Source organism: Hydractinia symbiolongicarpus, chromosome 13 (assembly GCF_029227915.1).
Source record: "Hydractinia symbiolongicarpus strain clone_291-10 chromosome 13, HSymV2.1, whole genome shotgun sequence".
Classification (NCBI taxonomy): Eukaryota; Metazoa; Cnidaria; class Hydrozoa; order Anthoathecata; family Hydractiniidae; genus Hydractinia; species Hydractinia symbiolongicarpus.
In genome coordinates this window covers 21,454,708-21,472,212 of record NC_079887.1, presented here as the reverse complement: position 1 = coordinate 21,472,212, position 17,505 = coordinate 21,454,708, and the positions used below count along the sequence as shown (strand labels likewise).

Below are 17,505 nucleotides of genomic sequence, written 5' to 3'. Positions count from 1 at the left end.
TTTCCAACAAAGTTTACTTATCATGAGGTTAGATTAAAGCTTATATGTTTTTTTATATTTTCCATTTTTGTGTTCTGGAACCGAGGTTGTATCGCATTCGAATATGACCGTATTTCGAATCTAAATTGTAAAAAACAAACTGTTGTTGTCGAACGAAATTAATAATGTTGTTGTCAGAAATATTTTTTAAAACGAAGAAAAACGTATGATGATATAACATCACAAAAAGAATTGATTGGAAATGCCTCAGACAATTGTAGCTATACATTTTCAATTCGTTCTCTTTGGGATGAAGCGAAATTTAGTTATCGAAGTAAAAAACCGATTGGACTACTGAGAAAGCAAAAAAAAAGCAGGTGTGTTCTCTAAATTATTTGATAGAGAATTGAATTTAGGTGTATAACGATTTTTTAACCGTTTCTTCCAGAGCTAAGCTTTTCCTTGAATATTAAATTTGTTGTTGTGTCTTGAGCAGGAAAATATTTTCTTTAAGCATTTATTTCGTAAGAATATACTCTGAAAAATGGATCAGAATTTAGAATGTCCTAAGAATATGCCTGAGCTTGATAGTTTGAATATGAACATTTGTATGACGCACAAAATTGATTAGAAGTTAACTTTTTTTATTGTATATCAAACGAACTAAACTTTTTTGTTTCCAAGCAATAGGCCGTTACATGTAGTAGAATTGCCATTAGCTAGCTATAGTAACTTATAGCATGCTTTATTTTATAAAGGCATTATATATTTTCAGGCCATGGTTATGTTGAGAACATATTGAGAATAATGAGGATAGCAGTTGTCAAAAAAGTTAAGAACATAGAGGCTGAAACTAAAACACACTATTCTTATAAAAATATAAACTGTAAAAAGTAATTTTTCCGTTGTTACTGTTTTTAACACTACAGACTGTGTGATTCAGTGTTGATGTCGTTATAATAAACCTAAACCTAAAACCTAAACTTAAATCAATGTTTACATCTGTTACGTTACAATCGTTTGAAATACATTCGATTCTTAAATTCGAAAACGCTGCATTGTTATCTTCTTTGATTTTATGCGTGATTTTCTAGATTATAAGTTTGGGTCTGGTAAAGCAAGATGTTCTTTTAATAATTTGGATTGAAATATTTCTGTAGATATACAATATACCAAATGATTCAGGTATTTTATTTCTCTTTTTCATGTGTTTTCAACTAATAATTTCTTATATTTTGAGTATAACTTTGGAAGGTTTGTCGTATGCAACAGACTGAATAGCTGATTTCGTATGACTTAACAAAAATTGGTGGATTTTTTTTTAATGTTTGATATCCTTTTTTTTCCTGGTGTACTTCTGGAATGGCAAAGCAAGTATATAGTTTTAGCGTACTCCGCTTTTTACGTAACGGTTGTTATACGCCTATAATACTTTTGGACATTTTCCATTTTTTTTTCATAAGTTTTTTCATTATTTTTTTGTTGTTGCACACTTATATTTTTAAATTTTTTGTTTCAGCGTTTAAAGATTGTGAGCAACCTCGATCCCAGGGCTTTTTTTCTTGATGCCATACCGTGATAAAAGAGACAAAGAGCCCGGGGTGGAGGTTGAAATGTGAGTTTTGAAAATTCAAATTACTGTTGTATGTTTTTGTATGGTATCCCGGTTACATCAGTTTAATGAGAGATTCAGTGGTTTCTTCCACGGGAATTCGACTAGTTCTTCTTATTATTCTTATTCTTATTCTTATTCTTATTATTCTTATTATTTTTATTATTCTTATTATTCTTATTATTCTTATTATTCTTATTATTCTTATTATTCTTATTATTCTTATTATTCTTATTATTCTTATTATTCTTATTATTCTTATTATTCTTATTATTCTTATTATTCTTATTATTATTATTCTTGTTATTGTTATTGTTATTGTTATTGTTATTGTTATTGTTATTGTTAATTGTTAATTGTTAATTGTTATTGTTATTGTTACTTACCCAGGATAGCCTCTTCAGGGTCTATAGGAACTGTTATCAATGAGGGTCCTGCAAAGGGGGTCCTAGTGCATTTAAAGATCCCATTTGAGCTATGGAAGGCGTGCAAGCACAATAACCGCTCAACTAGACAATCGCCTAAAATATCAATCCTATTCTCATATTAAACATTAAGCAGAAGGGACTGATTCACACTATTATAGTCTCTGGCATGACTCGGTCGGGGTTTAAACCCAAGACTTTCCGCCCTGGAAGCGAACGCTCTACCACACGACCACCAGTCAGTCTAATGATGATGAGGATTATTTCCTTCTATGGCTTTTGGTGGAGTGTCTATATGAAGTGAAACCTCACGCATTGGAGATAAGGCGTCTCATAAATATATTTATTTTGATTACTTGGTACCAGTGACCAAATACGTTTTAACAATTTCGTTGCACTAGAAATAGCTGTGAGTAAAGGTAAACAGAAAATTTACAACGTTTTCTTAGTGAAGTGCTTAGCTACCTAAGAGTAATGGTTAAACTCTCAGCTGACGTTAACAGTCAGCGAAATTAAGCGTGAGTGTATCGGTTTTGATGGTGTATTTTGTTAAATTCTTAAGATCGCAGCAAAAGTGAAGTTTCTACGAGCAGGTCTGATATTAATACTGATATGTCTGGACATAAAAAAGCAGTAACTATATTAAAAACAAGGATAAAACAACGCTTGCTGTGTTGTTTGTAATATTATCTTCCCTTTCCCAATGTAGGAACATATTTGATCATGTTAGGCTGGTTCTTTTTTTTAATGTTTTTAAGCCAATTTTTTCTTCCAAAGCCAAAACAATTCTTCGCCACTTGACTTTATGATGTGGCTTCCTTAAGAAAAGAGTAGGTCTAGTTTCCGGTAAGCAGAATATTCCACATGGGACTAAGTTACCAAAAATTCTTAAACATTATAATGCGAAATCAATTCTTACACAGGAAGTTTTTACGGACATACTAGGCAAGGGTTCCTATAAAATAGCTGCACTTACCATTGTACTCATGATTTTGGTAGTTATATTGCTTTTGTTTGTCTCGATTCTACTTGCTCGATTGCCCAGCCTAATTGTCAGAGAAGTATCGTTTGCATTGTCCACTAAATCCCGGTCCGTTTGATGGACCTCGTAAATGGTTTTTTTTTCCGTGAGCAATTGTTTCATCGACGATGGTACGATGATGATGTCTTTTCACCAAAAAATAATCAGATTGGTGAAGAATAACATTAAATAAAAATAAAAATAATGTTGACCAAGAGATAAAAGGTCGGGTAAATGCTAGCTACGTTACGTTGAGTACGCTAGCTAGGTTCTATCGCGTCATACTAGATGCTCGTTGAAATCTTAAAATTGGTTTGTTTAGGACTCATACGTGACTTAAAAACGCGACGCGAATTCCTTTACAAAGTATAGGATATATAAAACAAAACTATCCTTTAAAATATGGCCTAGACAGTAAAAAATGTAAGGACAAAATTGGTTACTCTTAAGATGCAACTTGAATTAGTAGTTATATAGCCTCAAATTGAAATTAGCCACATGTTATAGCTATTGCTAGCTACAACAAACCATAAATTTTTTAGTTAGTTAGGTTTGTTACAATCCTTCACAAAATAGATTGACTCAAGTTGGCAATTTTCGATGTTTCTCCTCAAAGGCACTTACATAAGCCCTTTCTATACTAAATTCACGCACCTCGGACTGGTCAAAGTTCACTTGTTAATCTTTACAGATAAGTTAGATTCTTAGAGAAAATGGTAAGATTTCGACTCTCATTTGCTAATTGTTGCTGACGTCAGCATGGTCATTTTTTTCATATTTTGGCGTCTTTGTGGGCCTCCACATTGATTATCCTGCAAAGCAAACGTATAAAAAAAGTGCGACTTTATAATCAACCCCGCTATTTAAATTAAGTAGAACTTTCGCGATTTGATTCTGTTTGCAAACTTTGTAGGATGGTCCAAAAAATGCCATTGTTTCAATATTTTCGTTAGGGTGGTGGTGGAAGTTTAGTTTTGCAATTTTGGAGCATTTACAACAACAGTCCGTAGGATTGTAATTTTAGTTAGACGAGATAAAATCAGGTTACATTTAAGATTCTTAGCTTTCATTATTTTTGAATAATAATTTAACAGATGTTCGCATGCATGGAATGATACTGACCTTGTCCCGTTATGCACAAGCTATTTCCATATCTATTATGACTGCCTGAAAATACCCTAATCAGAATGGAGTCGGTTAAAATGTTTTGTCTAATCGCATCAGCGAAAAATTCTGGACACACTCACCCTACTAACTTTTTCAATAATTAGATCAATTCTTTTCCTTGGAAAGAGTAGCCAGTTAAACATCAACGTGGGATAAACCGAAAGTTCAATCAAAGCTGAAAAAATCAGGTAACTAGCTAGCTGTGTTCCTAATTAGTTTTCAACTGCTCTAATTTTTTTCTCTATTTTGCATGACTGCCCTGCTAGCTAAAGCTAGATTCACATTGCCCACTTACCGAAATCGATTGTATAAGATTAATTTTATTCAACATGTTTGGAAATAAATATTTTTCGCAAAATAGAATGATGTTTCACCGTTATAAAAAGTTTTAGGGTATAAGACAACATTTATCCTTTGGAAGAAATAAATAGTAACTAGCTACCTAGCTAGGTAGCTAGCTACATGTATTCAATTTTATTATAAAGTTTTTTTCTTGTTATTTTCTATCAAAACATCTTGGAAAACAGCAGGTGCTTCAGTTAAATTGCTAGATTTGACAATGGAATTGAAGTGACTTTCAATAGCAAAACAAAACAAAAACAGTCTCAAAGTTTGTCTCTGTTTACGTGCTCTAAGTTGTTGTTAAGTAATTAAAAATTATTTTTTTTACGGTGATCTTGTTCTACTGGAATTTAGCTTGTTTTTCTCATTGCCCGAGCCTCGCGATAAAATTTAATCACTATAGGATAGACCAAGAAGTGAGTGAGTCTTAACAAGTTCTGATGAGCTATGAACGCCGTGTGACGTCCAAGCGATTAAAATTTGTATGAACTAAGTTGGCTTTTGCTCGATAACGGTAGTGACGGTCAATGTAATTATCGCTTTTGGGGGACACAGTTTGCACATAAAAAATAATATAAGAAATGAAAAATTTTAATGCCAAGTTGTTTTCAGGATATTTATTACAAAAAAACCGATAACATATAAGTTTTTTCGTTAGTTCTTCTTTAAAACAAAACAAGAGATGAACACGATTACCGTAAATCCTCGACGCTTTTTTAAAACTCAAGTTTTTAGCGCGGCGCTTAACCGAGGGGGGCGCTTATTGCAAAAAAATTCAACAAATCTTTTGTCAAGCCAAGATGGCCATTTATTACAGAAATAACTATAAAGTGTTTTCCCTTTATATATTCCTCTAGCCTAATGTTCTCGATTAAGCCGTGCACTTCACTTCTTCGAATAATCGCCGTATTTCAGTTTACGATGCGGTGCTTTCTTGAGGGCGTTGCTTACTGTAAAAAATGCGGCGTTTAATCAGGGATATACAATAATTTTATTTGCTTCTCTTTCATATCTAGACCACAAAACGTCGTGTAAAATTGCCTTTCTCTGAGCTTCAGTTAAAGTTCATTCTGACAAGAAATTCTTTTGAGCAGATTTATCGATTTCAGTTGTGGTATGTAACAACTTCGCCTTGATGTACCTATCGCCAGGCTTCGTCAAAAAGTACCTTTGCTTTCGTCATTCAGCAGACTAATCGCTAGGTCGCATATCAGTGCAAAAACACGACAATCACAAATTGTAATAGGTAATATAGATAATGGGTACAAAACATTTTCAACAACAAATTGGTTTCCAAGAATATTATGTATTCACATTCAGTTTATCCCAGTTATTAAGCCGAGTGGTTTCTTGTTAGCTATAAAAATAGCTGTGACTTTTTTGTGTGTTGGCGCTAAATCAATAATAATCAGGAAAAAATCGGAAAAAAGGGAGTAATTTTAAATTTCACTCAGACTTTTTTTTGAACTACTAAGTAGCCCTCGAAATATCACAGAGGTTTTCGTCGTATATTTTCCTCGAATATAAAAACTTTCGCGATGCGGTGAATGAACCAAACGGAAGTTTGCGTTACTTATCGGCCGTACTAGAGCATATCTAGCTAGCTGCTTACAGCTAGCTTGATATAATTAAAGTAAAAGTGAAGCAACGAAACGATAAATTTTTTTTTAAAAAAATATGTGAAACGCAATACCTATTAATGTTAGCGCTTAACTGGATTTGTGACATACTGTATACTAAAGTGCTCCACCTGACTGTGCGGCTTGCCTGCACTCAAGTGGCAAGCGCCAGCCTGGTCAGTTTAATATCGGCATAGTTCAAACTGAAACGTTACTATTTCCATTTGGTTTGTAATGGTATAACCAAATTGTGGAGATTTGCTACAGAACAATGGGAAGCGTGTCAGAACTGCGCGTTATATTTCTTGTAGTCGTGGGTAGTTATATTACAAAAATGTGTTTAAGTCTTTTTTAATATGTAGTTAAATCATCTCTATTCATGTTGGGCTAATTGGGGACACTAAATGCTGCAGAAGAGGGCTGGTTCGCCACTGCTCCTCTTTCTAATTTCTAAAGTTGTTAAAAAGACATGAAGCTTACCACAAGTGTTGCTAAAAACTTAAAAATCTTGAGAAATAGTTAAACAGGGGAGGGGGTTGCATAACTCTCTCACCTCCAACACGAAAACAGTAAAATTATAAATTTTTGTTGTATTTTTAACATTTTTCGAGGCTGACACGTTTTTACTTGCACGTTCTCACGGTAACTCACGCGGTAATGTTCACAATCATTTTAAGGGGCTAAAAATGGTCCAAGTTGTCGCCATAAATAAGTGGAGTCGTTACTCATAATCCTCACACAGATGTGTCGTCGTTTTATAATTGCAACAACCGAAAGTTTAAACTGTAAGAAAACTTCGTAAAATCTGAGACTCAATTTAGGCAATTATGTTTTCTGGAATACTCGATGTATAAACGTTAGCCAATTTCATTGTCGAAGTGATTTTCACTAGCCAGATAAATTATAACTTTTTGGATCAAGTTTTGAAGCATTACGAATTTTAAGCATATTTTTTCATATTGCATAAATGATTACACAATTTTCTTTGACGGTTTTAATCGCGGAATTTAAAAAAGCAAAGCTAACAAATACTGTTTTTAGAAGCAGTTATACAAGAGTAGAAAATTATTACTATATATTATACATAAATGCTCTTAACTTATTTACGGCTGGGTGTAAGAAATGCGACACACATTGCTAAATCAAAATACTTTACGTTTATACTTTCATAGAAACAGTAAATGCAAAACGCAATGATGAATATTTAGGAGAAAATAATTTTGATACAGGTAAGAAAAACTTCGCACTGTCGATGACATCGACTATGGTTTATTGTAAGCATAACTTCTTATTAATTATATAGAAACTACTTTTACAGCAAACAGCAGTTAGAAGCTAGAAGATTTTCATCCTGTATTGAGAAAGTTGTATGAGAGAGATCCTCAGAGATTCCACTTAGAATGAGTTACTTTTAACAAAATTTATTTTACAGAAAATGCAATTACATTGTTGCTTGCATATAGTTTAATGTTTTTCATTTTTTCTTCTCTGTCTTTATCCTTTTCTTTATCTTATTCCCGTCTAAATTATTCCTCTTTCTTTGTTTTTTATTTCATATCGTGGCGGATTTTTGTCAATTCGTGTTATTTACAGTTAAAGAAAGATTAATGTGTTTGGAAATTGATGTGGATATACTAACTTCAAACATTGCTATTGGCAAATACGGTATCTTGTGTTCCCTTTGTGGACGATTTGAAATTCGAGGAAGTTGTAAAAGATCCTCTTTTAATTCTTGTTAGTGGTAACATCTTTATCATCTCCTTTCGAAACATTGTTCCAGTAAGACAATAGAATATCCAATTGATTGAAGAATTGATAACAACACCAGTCTTTGCAAATGCAAATGAACTATCAATTAGATTCCATCTTGAGCTCTTTTTGTCTTCTTTGCCAACACCAAGCATCCAGAAGCATTGGGTTACACATTGCCATGCAAGTAAAACGAGGAATGAAAACGTAACAGCCAGCAACATTCTTGTCATCTGTTTCTCTTGTTTGTCTCGTTTACTGCTTCCCTTGGAATCTAAATAAAGGCAACCAATTTCCTAACAATTATCACACTTAGGATAATGTTTTTTTCACCAAAATTTATTTTTTTAAAAACGCATACTTAAAGCCCTATCGATGCGAGTAGTATATGTGAGTGACATTTTCACTCTTTTTTCCCCAATGAACTTAACAACTACCATTCTTATCAATATTAAAAACGCTTAGGTTTGGAAATGTCCAAATGCTTTTAAGATGAATTACAACTAGTGTGGGACAGAATTTGGACTTCGTGTTTGCAAAACCTGGTTTCTCTTAAGCTCTGTATTTGTAAAAATAGAAATTTTGTATAAGTTTGTTGTATAAAATATGTACCGATTAACATTGTAAGCATTAGCTATACAACAAATAAGGTTGCACACCAATTTTAGTTCCTGTGGAAACTGATTTTAATAATAAGTAATTTAAAACTTGCCCAACAATAGCAAAAATTACTGTAATTAATTAATTCATCATACCTTTTTTTGAATCAAACTTTTTCATCTGCTGCGTGAGCTTGTATACAATTGATGCATTTAGCACAGCTATGGTAAACCATGGTGCTAAAACAACAAATATGCAATGCACCCAAAACTCATAATCAATTGATCCTTGCGATTCACCATATTCTGTTAACGCGAGCGTATATGTTCCATTGGTCTCTTTTGGGTGGTAACTGAAGAAGTGTGGTATGTTAATGATGACTGAGAAAGCGAGAAAAACAGCAATGCCCATATATGTTCTGTTTGTTGTGTACATACTTTTCACTTTAGTTGGGAAAGTAATCATAAAAAATCGATTAAGTGTGACTCCAACCACCAACCATATGCTTGCTACTAAGAAGATGAAAAAAATGGGAAAGCCAAACCAAGAGAAAAATGCTGCATATGAGTAGTTATTCACAATTTCGGGATGATTTGCTTTTATTGTATCGGTTAACAAAAAGAATACTAATAAACCAGTGTCGCATACTCCCAAAGCGATTAAATACAGTGCAGTAGATTGATTCCCGCGTAGTTTGGATTTAATGATGCGTTGCCATATGAGGATGGAAATAATATTTCCGAGGATTCCGAATGCAGCAATAGTAGCACCTAACGGTACGCTGCATATCCAATGTAATTCCTGTGCATCAACCTATTGCAAGAAAATGGACAATGTAAAAACAGCTACTAACTGTTTATATCAAGTTATTTAAGTTATAGTCCGACTTATTGTGGCTAGTGGCTTAACATTTATTTATTTATTTATTTGAATTTACATATTATCATTTTATTTATTTATTTTATTTATCTTTTTGTTAATTCTTCTAAATCAAAAAAATTAATCAGGATATTTTTTTGCATTTTTGGGGGGTTCGGTTAGCAGTTCCAGTTTGCAATAACAACACCAAGACGTCGATTTTAACAATTTTGTGACTGTATTGTGAAGTCTCGCTTAACAAGTTTTTCAAAACATTTCGATAGCGTAGCAAAATTATTGCATTGTACTGATCCACTCTTCTTCCCTTGATTCTGCAAAAAATCATTCGAAATCGATAAAGGCGGACGGACTTTCAATCAACACGTTTTAGTAAACACAAAAAAGAACAAAACTAAGTTTGAGAACTTGAAAATGTAATCTAAAAAATGAGCTATCCCCTCTACATTGTACTGGTTTTGCTTTAACCCATGTGTTTAGAGCTCAATCTATAACGACTGTAAAATTACAATCATACAGAATTGTGAAGATTGTTATTGTTAACAAACATTGCATTTTTTGGAGTTATTTGCGTGGACGTTATATCTAAAGTAATTTGAGTTGGGTTAACGCAACCGGAAGATTGATGCCGTCATTACCAAAATTGCACAATTGATCATATCTGAATTGTGAAATTCGTTTGAAAAAATAGCCAATGTTTTCTTTTCTCAGGCAAGTTTGTTCAAGTCTTTTTTGAACCCAGGGTCTTTTTTGCAATGCACTTTTTTTATATAAACAATTAATTCTTCGCACTTCGCCGCAAATTGTTTAGGCACGTGGGAGTCAAAAGTCAAAAGTGTTAAAAATTTGTGAAATGATTATTCAATGTTTTAAAAAAGACAGCTTATCTTACATTTGCTTTTGCTTTTGTCACATTCTTGCAAAGACACTGTGTGTTAAGTTTCCAAAGATTGACTTAGGTTCGCACCATGGAAATTGTTTGTTATTAGACAAAGAAAACTGTGTAATTTTTGACCTTTTTTTGTCTCATGCATATTGTTTATTAATTGTATAAATTTTGACAATTTTTGGGCAATTATTTGAATTCAGCATTGTTTATATAAGAAAAGAATGGAGGTCTTTTTTTATAAGAAACATGAAATTTGAGATGACCCTGACTGTTTCTTAATATATATTTTTTACCAGCCTGAAATGTTTCTTTAAAAATAGGTTCACCCTGCACAAAAATGTTCCCTTTTGTTTAACTCAGCCTGCCAATGTTTCTTAAATATTTCTTAAAAGGCAATGTGAGCTTCATGCTTCGTAATATCGTGTTTTTATAAAAAAAACTCACAAGTTGTAGTAACGGAAATGAATTGATGTAGTTTTTAAGGCGGTCTGTCTAATCCTTTTTGTAAGGTTTAAGTATTTTAACTGAAAATTAAATTGACAGCTGAAACACTGTCAGCATAAGTCATGACACGACATAATGACGCGAAAGTGACATTGTAGTAGAATGCTTGTGTATTCATATTCTGATAATTAATAGGGTTTATTAGTACCTTCTAGCAAAAACAAATAAACGAGATTTAAGTATTTTAAGTTAATATTAAATTTACAGCTGAAAGGCTGTCATCAAAAGTCATGAGAGGCAACTGAAACTCTATTTTGGTTTAGTTATGGCACGGTTTTTGTTTGTTTCAGTTGAGATGTCTTAGCCTTATTTTTTTACTTTCCCTAAAATAACAAATATTTTTATCGACGTAGGTCGCATTTTATCCGATTAAAATCGCCGCGCGCAGCTTTATCACGGGTATCTACAGAGTAAATAATTGATACAAATCCACTGGTTAGCGGCTAGTTGTAATTATTACTTGCGTGTGGGAACGTTGGTGAATACATTTATGTATTTTTTAAAACAGGGCCTATGTTAGACCATGCTTTAATAGCATTATGTACAATCGTGTGCATAAATATTGGGACAAATGGATGTTTTACAAAAACTAACCTCCTATATTTTACAGACCCCCTGCGCCTTTCTCAATGTTGAAATACCGTTACGGGGTACCCTGGCTCTCCAACAAAAAGAAGTGGGGGGAGGGGTGTTTTAAAACACATTTTAAGCTTAATTTGTCCCAATATATTATGCACACGATTGTAGCTAGCTACTGGGATGTATAAAAAGTCTAAATACAGGCATCGATTCATTTAAAATCTAGGTTCCCCAAAAAGCAACTATTTTGGAGGTCTTGTGCAACACATAATTTTATTCACTTTCGACACTAGATTTATTTTATGATATACCTTTTCTTAAGATTTCGCGAACGCCTAACATTTTAGGCACAAAAAGGGTTCAAAAAGTTAGCCTGATTAAAAACTAACTACTAAAAACAGATTTGTGTAGAAGTTACTTAATGCTTAGTGCATACTTAATTTACGCATTTCCACAAAAATTTAAGGCTAATGAAGAGGTAATGATATCTCCCGGTAACTTGAACACCATATAAACTAAACTTTTATTATCTTGAACCATTTTCTTGGGTCCCTTGAACTTTTGGTAATACGTCCTCATAAAAACCTCTGGCTAACTCGAACCTCGCGTTAACTCTAACTATTTTTCTTCCTCGCCTCCCCCCCTGATGCTAATATTTTCAGATAACTCGACTTTTTCCTCGATATTTTTTATTAACTTCTGATGTAAAATATAGATATATAATGTTATCTGTCAAGAAAATTCAATTCACAAGGGACTTGCGTGCGTTTTTCAGCACCAAAATTTCACCTTTTCCCGGTAACTATTACCCACCCCCTCTAGGTAAAGCAATTACGAGTAAATCTTCACCTTGTTGTGTTTACCTAGATATTTGCCTGTAAATCTTTATCATAGGAAATAGATAAACAGCGCTGCTTCTTCTCGCCTCAAGATCATTTTTGTTTTCATTTATACTGAAAAATAATCCACAATGATGATATGAACAAAGCAGTACTATGACTTACCATTATAGAACTTCAGTAGCTATAAACCACTTGTTGATTGGTTGAGCAGCTGACTAATTGCTTTCCAGTCGAAACAAAAACACTTATTATAATAATATTGTTTATGTTGGCGTCATGCTGTCATATTCACCAATGGAATTGTTAAGAATTTAAAGAATTTACCTTCCACTTACGTTTGTCTCAGCTTTTGATAAATATAAATATAAACTTTTCGGTTTTTCTTTCTTTTGTTTGAAATAATAAACATTGCTAATAAGAATATGATGAGGTAAGAATAATTTTTGTAAAGATAAGCTATAAAAATGTTTAGCAATGTGTTGTTTAACAAATAAACAAAAAATTACTGAAAGAGTGTAAATAACGCGGTGTTAGAATGCCTTTTAGCACGTCACACAGGGCCCGCCTCGACAGTTTTAGGATAGGGCCCACTGTTTTGCGTAGCCTGCACGTGCATGTTATATTGCAAATTTCGACACGATCAATTATTACAACACAACTCAAGGCCAGTTTCTAAGTTTTTTGACTATACATGGAAATGGCCATCAACCGTTTTTTCACTAAACTGTAAATTTGCTTAAATTTGAAATTTGTAGATAACAGATCGCAAGTTTTTAATTACAAACTGGAGGCAAAGGGCGTTTGTGTGTTAAATTTTCACTCAGAAACGTCATTGGACATTTGTTAGCTGCAAGACCCTAAATGACCAGAAATGATTGTTATGGAAAAAAATAAATTTTTGTGAAAGTTGAGATAGAAAATGGCGTGCAATGTCAAGCATATGGTAAAAGTAACATGATTGTGTGCACGACAATGATTGGATCATATTTGTGACGTATAAGCTTGTGTGTGTGCTAGTAGACATACCTGTTATATAATTTTGCACAAGCGAACGAACGAACGAACAAACGAACGAACGAAGGAGCGAACAAAGTTGTTAAATTCTTTAAGATAAGGCTTTGTATGTGCATTAAAACATTATCTATCATTTTCTTTATAACCTTGGTTAAACAATTAGAACTTACTTTCGCAAAACATTTTCAAAACAAAAAGTATTTATCGTTATCAACAAAAAGTTGTCAATATTTTGCTTAGAAATTATTTTAAACACCTCGGATGTTGTAGCGTTTATTATTGTTTCATCACAAAAATTTTCAACTTTGCTGCCAAAATCTATGGTTTCTTTATTGCTTACAGCCCAAAGTACGCACAGTTTGCGCTTTTTGGCCCAAGTATAAAATGTAAAATATTAGCAAAAAATAATTGTTTAAAAAGTGGTGCAAATTTTTAAATTTTAAAGGGGTGCAAATTTTTAAATTTTAAAGGGGTGCAAATTCCAGCAGAAAAATTTTACTGACAGCAAGTAATCTGTTTTTATTCACAACGAATCCTGAAGGAACTCAGAAAAATTGTGGAACCGAGAGTTTGTTATATTAGAGGCTTTTATAAGGGTTTCTTAAAAAGAAAAGACAGAATTCAGAAGAGGGCAGATGGATTTTAATGTTTGTTACGGGTGTTCTTAATATCGACGCATCACTGTATTGAGACAAAATAAAACCGCTTTTTAAATATTAGAAATTGAAATTATTGTGATGGGACTACAGTTTCCAATTAACCCAATTTATTTTTCAGCCAATCCACACAAAAGATAAATGATACATTAGCTGATAGCGGTTTGGCGAAATTTATACTGAAACTAGACCATGTTAGTTGAGAAAGTTGATTAGCAAAATAGCACAAACACAAGTCGTAATAATGAGTTGCAACCTCGTTCATAGGAAATATTGCCTTTTTAATTAATTGGATAGCGACGAAAAAATTCTGACAAAGGCTGGTCAAATGATCGCTTATAATTAATGAAATTTATGCCTAAAAAGTAATTTATGCTCGTTAATTGCCCTGGAAAAAGTCATATCTGCTCCGCTAAGCGGGATTTTTTTGTAAATAAGCCAAAAACATAGTGGTTGATTTATGGGACCAGCTAAAGTTTTGCTTTAACATTAGGAAAACTCATTTGAGGCACATGTTAGAAAAAGATAGCATACATAGCAAAGCCAATTCATTAGATGAAGGTGTTCGCTGCCAAACTGGCACTAGCTAGCTAGCCATACGTTTACTATTGTTGTTGAATTTATTATTCTACTTCTCGGGCACACAAGTCAATGTTACAAGCCAGTGTTTTATTCTCCATATTGCAAACATTATCATGCTAAAAGTGATTTTTGGCTCCTTTTAATGACAGTAGATATGCTACTAAATGCAAAGGTGATATAAAAAGCTAATATTTTTAACCTCAGCCATTTCCTGGTATCATATGCCTTTTTCGTAAAAAAACAGAAACTTAAGCAGTTACTGACTTCGAATTTATAATGAAGTATTTTTAAATCAGTTTAACTTAAAAAATAAATGTGTATTAGCAAATATTTTATAACTTAAGCATTTTTAATGAGGACGATTTATAAATTTGGACCAAAAAAGAGCAAACAAGGTTATTTTTAACAAATTATCAATAATAGATAGATTTTGCTTTCATCTACAAAATATACCAAAAGTTTCTTTAACATGTCTCTCATGACATGCCTCTCTTCCTTGTTTTCGCTATTGCCCTGTATTTTTTTCGATTCTCTTATCAAAAATCTGAAAAAGAAAAAAAAATGATGAGGTTAGTTTACTAGAGTAACAGCCATCTCAAAATTCTACTTAAGGCGAACATCGAATTTGCATCTCAATAGTTTAGGAATTCTTGTATCGCATGACCAACTGTGCCAGGGTAATTATTGCCTACCCGTAATAACGGCTCAAGGTTTGAGCTTGATTGGGTCGATCTTATAACAAAAACATTAAACATTAGTATAAACATTGAGATAGACGGAAGATTTTAGATTCTAATGAAGAAAGATGTTTAACAGTCATCTGTTTTTATACTGATGAAATTTTAATTCTTTAAAAATAAATCAATAATACTTTTATAATAAAAGGAAAAAAATTATTTTGACAAGCGTTTCAAACGATTGCTTTAAGTAAATTAGTTTAAACAAGAATTTTTTTTTTAACTCTATTCAGGTTGGGGTCTGGGTGACCCGGTAAAAAAATTGAGGGGGGGAAATGCCCTACCCCCATATTTTATGATCTACTTGCTTATATTGAAAAATATTTGGCACAAATGTTAACTGATATAGAATAATTAAAATAGTTTCGGTCACGTGATAAATTGCTGACGACAGCAAAATTTTAAAAATGGCTGTTTTTTTTTTTTTTTGAGTATATAATATGCAAATATGCTCTAAAAGAACAAATTGCACATTTTTTTCTCTTCTTATCCTAGAATATTGGTTTTTTTTACTCTTTTGTTTTCATTACAGGCCTAGCTATTAATTTTTTTGAGGCGCTAAAATGATAATATTTTTTATTATTATTATCTTATGTTGACTATGGAAATTTCAAAGCAGTTTCCATATAATACATAGCACATTTGTGCTTCAATGTTATTAAGACCAACACTTATGTAATAGGGTGCCTATTGTGCTAAAACTATTAATAAAGCCAAAAATGTGGTGCCAAACAGATAAAAAGGGATTTACCGCAAAATAGGGCGTTTATTACGCCTACATGGCGCAAAATAATATGTGATGGCGTAATAAAGGCGTAAACACCACACAATACAATATAAATTTAATATATTGATCAGATATCGTAAAATGCGCCTAATATTCTAAAAAAAATTCATGCTTAATTTTTGCAGAAAGGACCTTAGAAATATGGGCGTAGCTGGCCACCTGTTGAAGCGCAATTTTAAATTATTATTTTTTTTTTGTTAAATGAACTTTATATAAATAGAAACTCAATTTCAAGCAAAATAAGCCAGGCAAGCAAAAGTTACAAGTAAAAAACGGAAGGGTAGGGCACTTTTGTCCCCCCATCAACCTGAATAGGGTTAAATTACCGAGAATTAATTTTCGCGAAACTAGCAAGTCTAAATACTAGCAAGAATTAAATTTCGTGAAAAAGGAATTTACTGACTTTTATGTAGGACACAAAAATGCAAAACAGCTAAAGTTGAAATAAACATTATTATACATACAGATAGATAAATCGATGGCAAAAAAATATTCGAAAATGTTGTTATATGCTCAAAAAATTGTCACAGCAACTAATTTTCGAAATTCATAATAAATATATTTTGTAGTTAATGAATAGGCGAAAGTAAAAGCTATTATACAAAGATGATAAAAGTAATAATAATGATGACGTGATTGCTGGCGTCGTAGAATATAATGGCCAGATCTGAGCGAAACATAAATCTAATATCAAAGAGACTTTAAATTACAATTTGAAGACATTGAGAAGACAAAATGACGCCAACAGGAAAATTGCAAAAAGCTTATCCGTTTGTACAAAGTAAGCTTAATAACGCCGACTTTGTGAGAAAAACAGATCAACCGTAATTCTTCCAGAAATCTTAAGCTGTTATACCTCGATGCTGTAGAAAGTAAACTTGTTTTGGGATAGGAGGGCTTAAATTTAGTGTCTAATTACTGTTTTTTTCTAAAGGGTGGGGTTTTAGAAATTAGTACATTTAGGATGAGAATCACATTACAAAAATTGATTTTAAAGGGGAGAGGAAACCATATTGGGGTTTTTATATTCCTTTTTTATAATAATCGTGTCAAAGAAAAGTTTTTTAAAAAAAGTATTGGAAGGGGAAGCCTCGTTTTGCTCAACAGAATGCCATGTGATAGGGAAGCATTTTACTAAGCTGTAAAGAAAACATGGTCGCAAATACTCATGCTAACTACGCAAAAAACAGATACTCGCAATTGATGTGAAGTTTTTTTTATCTTATTATAGTAATAGTGCTGAAAAAAAAATGTAATTTATGTTGTATAAAATAAAGCTTTTGTGATAAAACAGTGCGGATAAAAACATTATTGTCGAGAAAATAAATTTATAACATCTTACCATGTCTGAGTTTAGTCTCACCTATAACGAAGCCGCTGTTAAAAATATATCTGAATGGGAAATAATGCGACATCTTAAAACCCTAATCGAGGATATTTTAGTGCCCGTGCTCTTAATTGAAAATTATATTTCCTTTTGTTTTTGTTTCTATGTTAGCCTAAGGGGTCTGGAAAGGAGTGTGTG

The 17,505-nt window shown here is 32.6% G+C and overlaps 1 protein-coding gene across 1 annotated transcript; it reads right to left on the bottom strand.

The window, feature by feature from the left end:
- Window positions 1–7,570: 7,570 nt before the first annotated feature.
- LOC130624300 (G-protein coupled receptor daf-37-like) lies at window positions 7,571–17,340 on the bottom strand. Its single transcript, XM_057439883.1, has 3 exons — window positions 17,323–17,340; window positions 8,670–9,327; window positions 7,571–8,188 (listed from the first exon to the last, which is right to left on the bottom strand). The coding sequence occupies exons 1-3, from the start codon at window positions 17,323–17,325 to the stop codon at window positions 7,806–7,808; spliced, it is 1,044 nt and encodes a 347-aa protein (XP_057295866.1). The 5' UTR covers window positions 17,326–17,340; the 3' UTR covers window positions 7,571–7,805.
- Between the last annotated feature and the right edge of the window lie 165 nt (window positions 17,341–17,505).

Excerpts from the sequence above, each read along its gene's own strand:
- LOC130624300 (XM_057439883.1), bottom strand. Across the intron at positions 8,189-8,669 it reads AAAGTTTGATTCAAAAAAAG|ATTCCAAGGGAAGCAGTAAA; the intron begins GTATGATGAATT and ends GCCTTTATTTAG.